The sequence below is a fragment of the Schistocerca piceifrons genome, chromosome 3, assembly GCF_021461385.2.
Source record: "Schistocerca piceifrons isolate TAMUIC-IGC-003096 chromosome 3, iqSchPice1.1, whole genome shotgun sequence".
Lineage (NCBI taxonomy): Eukaryota > Metazoa > Arthropoda > Insecta > Orthoptera > Acrididae > Schistocerca > Schistocerca piceifrons.
The window spans coordinates 619,696,298-619,709,597 of NC_060140.1; the positions used below are offsets into that span (position 1 = coordinate 619,696,298).

At 41.6% G+C, this 13,300-nt stretch overlaps 1 protein-coding gene across 1 annotated transcript in view; it reads left to right on the forward strand.

The window, feature by feature from the left end:
• Positions 1–13,300, forward strand: part of LOC124788899 (juvenile hormone esterase-like) — a 124,320-nt gene that overhangs the window by 56,083 nt on the left and 54,937 nt on the right. The window contains exon 5 of the mRNA XM_047256181.1: positions 6,385–6,575. Coding sequence (XP_047112137.1) covers positions 6,385–6,575 — 191 coding nt within the window. The remainder of the gene's footprint in view (positions 1–6,384; positions 6,576–13,300) is intronic.

Here is a 13,300-nt window from a genome sequence, read left to right on the forward strand (position 1 = left end):
TTGTCTACGTGACCTCAGTAGTTACGTTCTCGCTACCTCACAGTATCAAAGTAGAGTATATATTCAGCTAAGGTGTACACAATTGGAATGCAGACTATAGGTAACTCGTTTACGACTATTTTAAAGATACCTCCACAGTAAGTATACTTGCCCTTGTTGTGTGATGGACAATAGACATTAGGACCCAGGCGAATAGACTGACCGAAATACGGAAATCAAACAACGAATTTAACCATCCACCCCACAACAACTTAGGAACTCTGGTGGCCTTCCCATCTGTCACAGACAGAAGTAATTACAAATACGAACTATGGTCTGCCAAATAAAATACATCAAAGACAAAAAAGTACATCAACAAACAAACAAATCATTAAAATTTTTCTACAGTTTGTTGAAGAGAAAGAGCTACGCATACTGAGCAAGTCAATAACGCACTGGCCCTTCTCTGAACCTTATGCAAGCATTTATTCGGCTTAGCATTGACTCATAGACTTGTTAAATGTCCTTCTAAAGGATATGGAATCAAATGCTGTCCAAACGGCGCGTAACATCGTCAAAATACCGAGTTTGTTTGAAGGTCCTGACCATGATGCTCCAAACATTCTCATTGGAGGAGGGATCCGGCGACGTTACTGGCCAGGGTATGGTTTGGTAAGCACGAAGACAAGCAGTAGAAATTCTCGCGCTGTGCTGGTGGAGATTATCCTGCTGAAATATAAGGCCATGATTGCCTGCATGACAGGCAACAAACCGGGTCGCAGAATATCGTCAAAGTAACGCTGTACTATAACGGACCCGAGAGTATCAACAAAAGAGGTGCTTCTATGAAACGAAATGACACCTGGTTGGGATCCCACTGCTGTACAGGGCGTCTCCAGACTAGAATCTCATTCACTTCAAACCGTCTTCAGTGTTGAGTCACGCTTCGAAAGAGCCGCGATGTCTCGAGACGCCCTGGACAGTGGTGGGATATCAACCTGACTCTCTCGCACTATACATTCCTACAAGCAGGAGTGATGGTCTGGGATGCTATTTCTTTTCATAGCAGGACCCCTTCGGTTGACATCCGCGGCACCTTTGCAACACAGCGAGATGTCGACCATATTCTACGCGCCGTTTTGTTGCCCCTCATGACACGCCATCATGGGCTTACATTTCAGCAAGACGATTACAGCCCGCACACGGCAAGAGTTTCTACTGCTTATCTTCGTGCTTGCCAAAGCCTAACTTCACCAGCAACGTCACCGAATCTTTCCCCTATTGGAGCATTATGCACAGAGCCCTCCAACCAGCTCGGGAATTTAACGATTTAACACCCAGTTGTACAGGATTTGGCACGATATCGCTCATGAGGGCATCGAACTTCGTGAATCAGTGCCAAGCAGAATAAATGTTTTCGTAATGGCCAGAGGTGGACGAACGTGTATTGACTTGCTCAGTTTGTGAAGCTCTTTCTCTAGAATAAATCATTCAATTTTTATGAAATCCTAGCCATTTGTTTGTGTACGTGTATGCATCTACCGATTTGCGTCACATTCGGATAATTCTTTCGCGGGATCGTCGGCTGTTATTTTTTTTTTTTTTTTTTTTGCTTTAGAATCTATTATTTAGGTGGCTTAAATAAACGAAAGTTATTAGCGTGCTACATCTTTATCCTTCATGTCTACATATTCATTTCCAAACAGTCAGCATGCGACTAACACATTTCTCACTACGAGAGATCAGTTTGTTGATACCGTCGCTGTAGAATGTCTGTCTTTAGTGGTGGATCCACAACCTCACTTCTGCTTGCACTGCTTCATCACTATCATAGTGAGCTCCTCGAAGGTGTTCTTTAAGTTTCGGGAATAGATGAAAATTGGATGGTGCCAAGTCGGAACTGTATGGAGGCTGATAGATAACATTGGATTTTAAGCGTCAGATCGTTGCAGATGTGCAGAGCTAGAGTGTGATCTGACTTTGCATGCAGAAGGATAGGGAACTTCGCCGTAGATGAATTCTTTGGAATTCGAAATTCGACTGTTGCACGCTGTTTCTCACGCACCGACATAGTTACGTCACACCCCGCTGATTACACCTTACAATTTGAAGCCCTCTAGCGGCTTCAGATATGTAGGTATATCGAATACGGATGCAGAATATTAATAATGTTTGTCTAATTTTTTTAAAAGAACTTTTAGAATTTTCACATTTAAAATCGGAGGCATTTCTTTTCGGCACGTCCTTGTGGATGTTGTTGTTGTTGTGGTCTTCAGTCCTGAGACAGGTTTGGTGCAGCTCTCCATGCTACTCTATCCTGTGCAAGCTTCTTTATCTCCCAGTACCTACTGCAACCTACATCCTTCTTAATCTGCTTAGTGTATTCATTTACCCCCCACGCTGCCCTCCAATACAAAATTGGTGATCCCTTATGCCTCAGAACATGTCCTACCAACCGATCCCTTCTTCTAGTCACGTTGTGCCACAAACTTCTCTTCTCCCCAGTCCTATTCAATACCTCCTCATTAGTTATGTGATCTACCCATCTAATCTACAGCATTCTTCTGTAGCACTACATTTCGAAACCTTCTATTCTCTTCTTGTCCAAACTATTTATCGTCCATGTTTCACTTCCATACGTGGATACACTCCACACAAATACTTTCAGAAACGACTTCCTGACACTTAAATCTATACTCTATGTTAACAAATTTCTCTTCTTCGGAAACGCTTTCCTTGCCATTGCCGTCTACATTTTATATCCTCTCTACTTCGACCATCATCAGTTATTTTTCTGCCCAAATAGCAAAACTCATTTACTACTTTAAGCGTCTCATTTCGAATCTAATTCCCTCAGCATCACCCGATTTAATTCGACAACATTCTATTATACTCGTTTTGCTTTTGTTGATGTTCATCTTATATCCTGCTTTCAAGACACTATCCATTCCGTTCAACTGCTCCTCCAAGTCCTTTGCTGTCTCTGACAGAATTACAATGTCATCGGCGTACCTCAAAGTTTTTATTTTTTTCTCCATCGATTTTAATACCTACTCCGAATTTTTCTTTTTTTCCTTCACTGTTTTCTCAGTATACAGACTGAATAAGATCGGGGAGAGGCTACAACCCTGTCTTACTCCCTTCCCAACCACCGCTTCCCTTTCATGTCCCTCGACTCTTATAACTGCCATCTGGTTTCTGTACGAATTGTAAATAGCCTTTCGCTCCCTGTATTTTACCCCTGCCACCTTCAGAAATCGAAAGAGAGAATTCCAGTCAACATTGTCAAAAGCTTTCTCTAGGTCTACAAATGCTAGAAAGGTATGTTTGCCTTTCCTTAATCTAGCTTCTAAAATAAGTCGTAGGGTCAGTATTGCCTCACGAGTTCGAATACTTCTACGAAATCCAAACTGATCTTCCCCGAGGTCGGCTTCTACTAGTTTTTCCATTCGTCTGTAAAGAATTCGCCTTAGTATTTTGCAGAGGTGACTTATTAAACTAATAGTTCGGTAATTTTCACATCTGTCAACACCTGCTCTCTTTGGGATTGGAATTATTATATTCTTGGTTCAAATGGCTCTGAGCACTATGCGACTTAACTTCTTAGGTCATCAGTCCCCTAGAACTTAAACCTAACTAACCTAAGGACATCACACACATCCATGCCCGAGGCAGGATTCGAACCTGCGACCGTAGCGGTCACGCTGTTCCAGACTGAAGCGCCTTTAACCGCACGGCCACACCGGCCGGCTATATTATATTCTTCTTGAAGTCTTAGGGTATTTCGCCTGTCTCATAAATTTTGGAATGTTGTCTACTCCCAGGGCCTTGTTTCGACTCAGGTCTTTCAGTGCTACGTCAAACTCTTCACGTACTATCATATCTCCCATTTTATCTTCCTCTACATCCTCTTCCATTTTCATAGTATTGTCCTCAAGTACATAGCTCTTGTATAGGCCCTCTATATACTCCTTCCACCTTTCTGCTTTCCCTTGTTTGCTTAGCACTGGGTTTCCATTTGAGCTCTTCATATTCATACAAGTGGTATTCTTTTCTCTAAGGGTCTCTTTAATTTTCCTGTAGGCAGTATCTATCTTACCCCTAGTGAGATAAGCTTCTACATCCTTACATTTGTCCTCTAGCCATCCCTGCTTAGCCATTTTGCACTTCCTGTCGATCTCATTTTTGAGACGTTTGTATTCCTTTTTACCTGCTTCATTTACTGCATTTTTATATTTTCTCCTTTCATCAATTACATTCAATATTTCTTCTGTTACCCAAGGATTCCTACTGGCCCTCGTCTTTTTACCTACTTGATCCTCTACTGCCTTCACTCTTTCATCTCTTAAAGCTACCCATTGATCTTCTACTGTATTTCTTTCCCCCATTCCTGTCAATTGTTCCCTTATGCTTTCCCTGAAACTCTGTACAATCTGGTTTAGTCAGTTTATTCAGCTCCCATCTCCTTAAATTCCCACCTTTTTGCAGTTTCTTTAGTTTCAATCTACAGTTCATAAACATTAGATTGTGGTCAGAGTCCACATCTGCCCCTGGAAATGTCTTACAATTTAAAACTGGTTCCAAAATCTCTGTCTTACCATTATATAATCTATCTGAAACCTGTCAGTATCTCCAGGCATCTTCCATGTGCACATCCTCGTGGATAGTAACAGTAATAACAACAAAGAAACTGGGTAGTAATTAACGTTTGTGCTACATTCTGGCAATAAGGAATATATGTCTCCATTCAACAATCTCATTTCAATACAGCTAAACCGGAAATTATTGCGCCCCAAGAGCTTCTGCGAATTCGTAAGTTTTAATTATCTTTGCTGTTCACAGAAGTCCAAATGAAACTGTTCACCAACAGAGCCAAACACAATGAAGCAAACGATGATCTATTTTTTAACTTGTGAGAAAGTGGGAACGTAATATTAGACAGCGCTGAATTAGGATTTAGAACTGGTTATACAGGGTGAGTAACCTAACGTTACCGCTGGATATATTTCGTAAACCACATCAAATACTGACGAATCGATTCCACAGACCGAACGTGAGGAGAGGGGCTAGTGTAATTGGTTAATACAAACCATAAAAAAATGCACGGAAGTATGTTTTTTAACACAAACCTACGTTTTTTTTAAATGGAACCCCGTTAGTTTTGTTAGCACATCTGAACATATAAACAAATACGTAATCAGTGCCGTTTGTTGCATTGTAAAATGTTATTTACATCCGTTGATATTGTAACCTAAAGTTGACGCTTGAGTAGCACTCCTCCGCTGTTCGATCGTGTGTATCGGAGAGCACCGAATTACGTAGGGATCCAAAGGGAACGGTGATGGACCTTAGGTACAGAAGAGACTGGAACAGCACATTACGTCCACATGCTAACACCTTTTTATTGGTCTTTTTCACTGACGCACATGTACATTACCATGAGGGGTGAGGTACACGTACACACGTGGTTTCCGTTTTCAATTACGGAGTGGAATAGAGTGTGTCCCGACATGTCAGGCCAATAGATGTTCAATGTGGTGGCCATCATTTGCTGCACACAATTGCAATCTCTGGCGTAATGAATGTCGTACACGCCGCAGTCCATCTGGTGTGATGTCGCCGCAGGCTGCCACAATACGTTGTTTCATATCCTCTGGGGTTGTAGGCACCTCACGGTACACATTCTCCTTTAACGTACCCCTCAGAAAGAAGTCCAGAGGTGTAAGATCAGGAGAACGGGCTGGCCAATTTATGCGTCCTCCACGTCCTATGAGACGCCCGTCGAACGTGTACCTCACCCCTCATGGTAATGTACTTGTGCGTCAGTGAAAAAGACCAATAAAAAGGTGTTAGCGTGTGGACGTAATGTGCTGTTCCAGTCTCTTCTGTACCTAAGGTCCATCACCGTGCTGGTGCTGAGGTCATAATTCATTTCGCGAATGGGTAGAGAACAGCTGTTGCAATGAAGTAATTAAATTTTAACAATCCTAGTTCAAGATAAATTTTTTAATAAACTGTGACAGTAACAGGGGCAAGTAGTTTCATTTATGTGAAAAACAAAAACCTTTACACTCTTCTGAAAAGAATCATTTTGCATGAATATTTAACACAGCGGCCGTATCTTTGGCAGAAGTGTGCCACATAACAGTTTTTAATATTTGCAGTTTGTAGAAATCATTTCTTTAGCGGTCCGTCACTATTTATAAACACTTAACATTTGAATGTACAGCAAACCACCTAATTTTATTTAGAGGGCCTACTAAGCTATGTTGAGTAACTTTTTCTTCCACTGTTCGTTCCCCTTCCGTTCCCGCCCTCCACCTTTCTTACCATCGTTTTTCGTGCACTTGCCCAAAAAATGTCTTCACAATTAAAAATGCAGTCAGTCTCCTATTTATACTCCAGGTCTCTTCAACAAGGCTATCTCAGAGAGCGGCGTTGCACTGGCGACTTGGGCGCGTCCAGAGCCCGGTCTAGATAACGCCCGCAAGATTGCTGCCCTGGTGGGATGCCCATCAGAACCCAGTACCGCGCTCGTCGAATGCCTCAGGGGCGTCGACGAACCCATACTCACTGCAGCCGCATTAAATTTAACTGTAAGTGAACCTGACGTTTTATTTTTTTCGTGTTTTTAGTAAGAAATGAAGTGGTAATACACATACAAATCAGTACTAATGAAAATGTATCTATAATCTGACTGCAATTTAAAATTCGCATCTAATGGATACTGATTGGCGCAGAACGACCTCAAAACTGGTACCGCGTCACTAGATCCAACTGCTGAGCCATTTTCACCTGAAGCCAGAACATTCTCAGACGTTGCAACTATCAATATTCAGCAGTTTTACTATGTTCCGTTGGCGACACACGTGGGTGCCTATGCTGTCCTCGCAAGTTCTGTAGCATGCATCCCGTTTACACCTGTCAGTAGGATCATTTTCCTGTTGAACGACTTCGCCGTATACAACACATTAACTAGCATAATATGAGGAACAGCATTCAGTAGGATGCTAGTAGCGGCCTCAAATGCTGATGATGACCCCCATTACCATGACACGAATAGTAACAACAGTTCAAGGGATTATTATATCTTTTGAATACATATTTAGTAGTTGTTGCAAAGATGCTAATCTCTACAGATATGCAGAGGCCCTACCAATATTACGAAATATCGGATGTAACTTGAAGTCCAAACTCATCAACTTCAAAGTTTTTTCTTTTGTACTGAAATATTATTAAGGTTATACATAATTTCTAATAAACTATATCTAAAAACGTCTGATATATCTTGATATCAACGACTCAGATATTTTGATCCAGGTAACCGCAGTTGAATTGCATCGTTTGTGCGGCTGACACTAAAACTTACGTAAGATTCGTTTTATGAATCCGGAGCGCTGTTCGCTGTAATAATATTTATTTAACAAAAAACACAATGACTACTTACACAGTGTAAACTTAGAGCTGCTAAGAACAAGTATATTTCAACCATTTGATTGAAGTTCAGAGGCGTCAATTACCGGTGAATGTTCACATTGCGTAAAACATAATTGACGACTTACTATCTACAAATGGTTGGGTCAAAGAGTCTACGTTCATTAGTGCAAGATACGGAGTGCAGATATGTTTCCTTGAAGTACGGGCGCCTTCAATAAGTAATGCAACGCATTGTTTTGTCTGAAAACAGATTTATTTTATTCAGGATTTCAGTACACCATATTATTCCCTAACCTCTTGGCTCCCAAACCCTATGTTTCAACATAATTTCCGTTCAATGCGATGGCCTTACGTCACCTTACTGAGAGGCCGGTATGCCCGCATGTTACGTCTCTAATGGTCGATGTTGTACCAACGTCTTGCTTCATCAGTGACCTCCCCACTATCCTAGTATTGCTTCCCGTGGAGTGCGTCCTTTATTGGGTCAAACCGATGTAAGTCGGAAGTTGCGAGATCCGGGCTGTAGGAGAGATCGGACAGGACAGCGCGAACTTGTGGCGATAGACGCCTCGCTCAACGACTCACCGTGATTTTGTTCGCTGCCATGTCTACGTAGACGTTTTCAAAGCGCCAATGAAGTTACGCCACGCTCTGATTTTCCGCCAGAATAAACTCAAGGCCAGCACTATGCTTCCGGTTACAGACGCCATTTTGAGTTAACGTATAGCGCCGCCAAGAGTTGGAACTTCTTGGAAACTATAGGGGCTGAAGAGGGAAAATTCCAAGTTGCCTCACAACCAAATCCACATTTTTTCACCCGAAGATGTCCGAGATTAAAAATGTGTTCCATTAGTAGTAATACAGAGGGTGATTCAGGAGCCACTTTCTTTCTTTTTTGTTCTTTTTTAGTCTTCATTCTTCTGACTGGCTTGATGTGGCCCGCCACGAATTCCCGCCACGAATTCACGCCACGAATTCCTCTCCTGTGCCAACCTCTTCATCTCAGAACAGCACTTGCAACCTATGTCCTCAAATATTTCCTGGGTGTATTCCAATCTCAGTCTTCCTCCGCACTTTTTGCCCTCTACAGTTCCCTCTAGTACCATGGAGGTCATTCCCTGACGTCTTAATAGATGTCCTATCCTTCTTCTTGTCAGTGTTTTCCACATATTCCTTTCCCCTTCCATTTTGCGCGGAACCATCTCATTCCTTATCAGTCCAACTCATTTTCAACATTCATCTGTAGCACCACATCTCAAATGCTTCGATTCTCTTCTGTTCCAGTTTTCCAGTCCATGTTTCACTACTACACAATACTGTGCTCCAAACGTACATTCTCAGAAATTTCTTTCTCAAATTAAGGCTAATGTTTGATACTATTAGACTTCTCCTGGCCAGGAATGCCCTTTATGCCAGTGCCAGTCTCATTTTGATGTCCGCATTGCTCCTTACATCATTGGTTACTTTGGTGCCCAGGTAGCAGAATTCCTTCGTCTATTTCGTGACCATCAAACCTGATGTTCAGTTTCACGCTCTTCTCATTTCTGCTACTCGTCATTTCTTTCATCTTTCTTCGATTTACTCTCAATAATTATTCTGTACTCATTAGACTGTTCATTCCATTCGGCAGATCATGTAATTCTTCTTCACTTTCACTCAGAATACCGATGTCATCAGCGAATCGCATCATTGGTATCCTCTCACCGTGAATTTTAATTCCACTCCTGAACCTTTCTTTTACTTCTACAATTGCTTCTTCTATGTACAGATTGCACAGTGGGGGCGAAAGACTACATCCCTGTCTTACACCCTTTTTAATCCGAACAGCTCGTTCTTGGCAATCGGCGCGCATTATTCCCTCTTGTAGGTATTGTGTATTACCTGTCTCTCCCTACAACTTACCCCTTTTTTCTCAGATTTCGAACATATTGCACCATTTTACGTTGTCGAACGTTTTTTCCAAGTCAACAAATCCTATGACCGTGTCTTGATTTTTCTCTAGTCTTGTCACCATTATTAACCTAAACGTCAGCCGGCCGCGGTGGCCGAGCAGTTCTAGGCGCTCAGTCCGGAACCGCGTGACTGCTACGGTCGCAGATCCGATTCCTGCCTAGAGCATGGATGTGGTGATATCCTTAGGTTAGTTAGGTTTAAGTAGTTCTACGTTATAGGGCACTGATGACCAAATATGTTAAGTCCCATACTGCACAGAGCCATTAACCAAAACGTCAGAATTGCCTCTCTGGTGCTTCCTCTCTGGTGTCTTACCTCTCCTAAAGCCAAACTGATCTTTATCTAACCCATCCCCAATTTTCTTTTCCGTTCTACTGTATATTATTCTTGTAAGTAACTTTGATACATGGGCTGTCAAGTTAGTTGTGCTTGTCAGCTCTAGCAGTCTTCGGAATTGTGTGGATGATATTTTTCCGAAAGTCCGATGGTATGTAGCTAGACTCATACATTCTACATACCGACATGAATAGTCGTTTTGTTACCACTTCACCCAATTATTTTAGAAATTCTAATGGAATGTTATCTATCCATTCTGCCTTATTTGATATTAAGTCATCGCAAGCTTTCTTAAAATTCTGATTATAATACTGAATTCCCTATCTCTTCTAAATCAACTCCTGATTCTTTTTCTATCACATCAGACAAATCTTGCCTCTCATACAGAGCTTCAGTATACTCTTTACACCTATTCGCTCTCCCTTTGCATTTAACAGTGGAATTCCTATTGCAACGTTAATGTTATTATCCTTACATTTTGTTTCACCGAAGGTTGATTTATCTTTCCTATGTGCTGAGTCACTCCTTCCGACAATCATTTCTTTTTCGATTTCCTCACATTTTTCATGCAGCCATTTCGTTTTAGCTTCCCTGCACTTCCTGTTTATTTCATTCCTCAGCGAGTTTTATTTGTTTATTCCTGAATTTCCCTGAAAATTGTTTTAGTTTCCTCTTTCATCTTCTGTTACCCATGGTTTCTTCGAAGTTACCTTCTTTGCACCTATGTTTTTCTTTGCAACTTCCGTGACTGCCCTTTTTAGAGACGTCTATCCCTTTTCAACTGCACTGCCTACTGAGCTATTCCTTATTGCTCTATCTTTAGCCTTTGAGTACCTCGTCATTCCTTAGTGTCCCATTTCTTTGCGTATTGAGTCTTCGTGGTTCTTAAACTTCAGCCTGCTCTTCATCATTACCACTATATGATCTAAGTCTACATCTGCTCTTGGGTAGGTAGGCCTTACAATCCAGTATCTGATTTCGGAATCTCTGTCTGACCATGATGTGATCTAACTGAAATCTTTCCCTATCATCCGGCATTTTCGCAGTATACCTCCTGCTCTTGTGATTCTTGAACTGCTGTCCTTACCGCTGTTTTACGCGTTGGAATGCCACGCACGGGGGCCCGGGTTCGATTCCCGGCTGGGGTGAGATATTTTCTCCCCTCAGGGACTGGGTGTTGTGCTGTCCTCATCATCATTTCATCCTCATTGTCGACACGTACGTCGCCCACTGGGGCGTCGCACTCAATAAGATTTGCACTTGGCGGCCGAACTTCCCGCCTTGGAACTCCCAGCCACTGGCACCATACGATCTTTTTTTTTTTTTCTTACCGCTGTTTTATGCAATCCGCAGTGCTATATCTAGTCTTCAAAAACCACATGCGATATTTTCATATTCTCTGGCTCGCTAAGAGCAAATATTTACTCCTACAGAAGAAATGAATGGGACAATTTTTGTAGAAAATTTAATGTAGTTAAATTTTATACTGGGACACGTTTTCCATAGAGGCCTCCGGTTTTCGGGTTATTCAAGAAAAACTTACAAAAGAGATCTTAAAACGCACCTCCACACCCACATTCATCCCTCACCACTCAGGATTTGTTGTCTGTTTTTCGTGGCACTCACTCCTACCATTGCACAAAAATTTCCGGCTTCACGAACTGTTCCCTATAAACGACATTTTTTGGTGTCCCTTTGTCGTGTCATTACGCCACCAGCATAGTCGACTGTTTCGTTAACATTATTATTTTAAATGTGCTCTTGAAGGTAATGAAAGAAAGCCGACTTTTGTAAACGTTACGCTAAAACTAATTACACCGGCGATTCAATCCAGACTCATCCCTTACAATCACTGTAGTTTCCTAGTCAGAAGGCCTTTCGACCGCAAAACATAATTGTTTATTTCATGCTGTTTAAAACTCACTAAACCGTTAGGTGTAATTTACACTAACGTCACGTCTACTATCTGTAAGTGCTCGACTAATCCGATGGCCTAATAAGGCCAGTTAATGAAGACAAAAAAAGTCGAATATCGGGAATAGTTAGTGCAGTCGTAAATATTTGTACAATGATAGGAGGGAGTGCTACGAACAACATATTACAAATCTTAACAGTGAAGGCTGGATATGAGGGGTGGAGTGCGTTTTTATGTTACTTTCGTAGGTTTTTCTCGAATAACTCGAAAATTATGGTATTTAGGGCAGACGTGCCCCGGTATAAATTTTAACTACATTAAATTCCGTACAAAAAAAGGCGCTGTTCATTTCTTCTGTAAAGCTAATAGCCTGCATGTAGCGAGTGAGATATATGAATATCTCGCACTTAGTTTGTGAATACCATATCATTTAGGGCTGCATAAAACGACAGCGGTAGGAGCTACTGAATCGCCCTGTGTGTTCAACAGCTTCAAAGCATGTGAGATGATCTCGGCGCAATATCAGAATGCCTAATTTTCGTTAATATATTGCAAATCGATTACCTGTTTGGATGCAGATGCAGAACATAGAGCTTCTCACTTTCTGTCAGTTGCTCTGTGAAACATCTAAGACACAATTTCTAAGTTCCTTTGAAGTAACGATTAGGTCAACAATACATTACTCGTGATTCAACGGTATATTGCGATAGTTTTCAGGTTCACTAATTTATGATTTAAGTAATAAAACAGTGCACCAGTTACATGTTTTCGTGTGTAATACGACGCGTTTGTGTAATGTTTGTGTGGGTGTGTTGTTCTGCCTCTCTTGTACTGCTGCAGTTCTTACATATGTCTTGTGATGCTTTATTGCTAATGTTAGTAAATAGTATTATTCGTCTGTTTACTTACTAGTACTATGCCTCCTTTAGTGTACAAAAATCCTCACACATGACTCACAGTGTTTATGTGAAAACAAAATATGTTACAAAGGTATTACAAACGTATGTCTTCCCAAAGAGCCTGTATAAGTTTGAGATGCCCAAGATTTCGTGGAAAACATTATTTCCATCAAGCTATCGTTTATAACTAACATCCTAAAATTGCTGACAACTTAAACACTATCAGTTATAATGCATATTCGATTTTATGTTATTTTATTGCACACTGTAGGACAAGTTGTTTGATTCAGTGTTTTACAAGGTTATGTTGCCTACAGCCCACAAGAATTTTACTCTAGCTGCCAGTGTCTACGAAAATACACTCCTGGAAATTGAAATAAGAACACCGTGAATTCATTGTCCCAGGAAGGGGAAACTTTATTGACACATTCCTGGGGTGGTCAGATACATCACATGATCACACTGACAGAACCACAGGCACATAGACACAGGCAACAGAGCATGCACAATGTCGGCACTAGTACAGTGTATATCCACCTTTCGCAGCAATGCAGGCTGCTATTCTCCCATGGAGACGATCGTAGAGATGCTGGATGTAGTCCTGTGGAACGGCTTGCCATGCCATTTCCACCTGGCGCCTCAGTTGGACCAGCGTTCGTGCTGGACGTGCAGACCGCGTGAGACGACGCTTCATCCAGTCCCAAACATGCTCAATGGGGGACAGATCCGGAGATCTTGCTGGCCAGGGTAGTTGACTTACACCTTCTAGAGCACGTTGGGT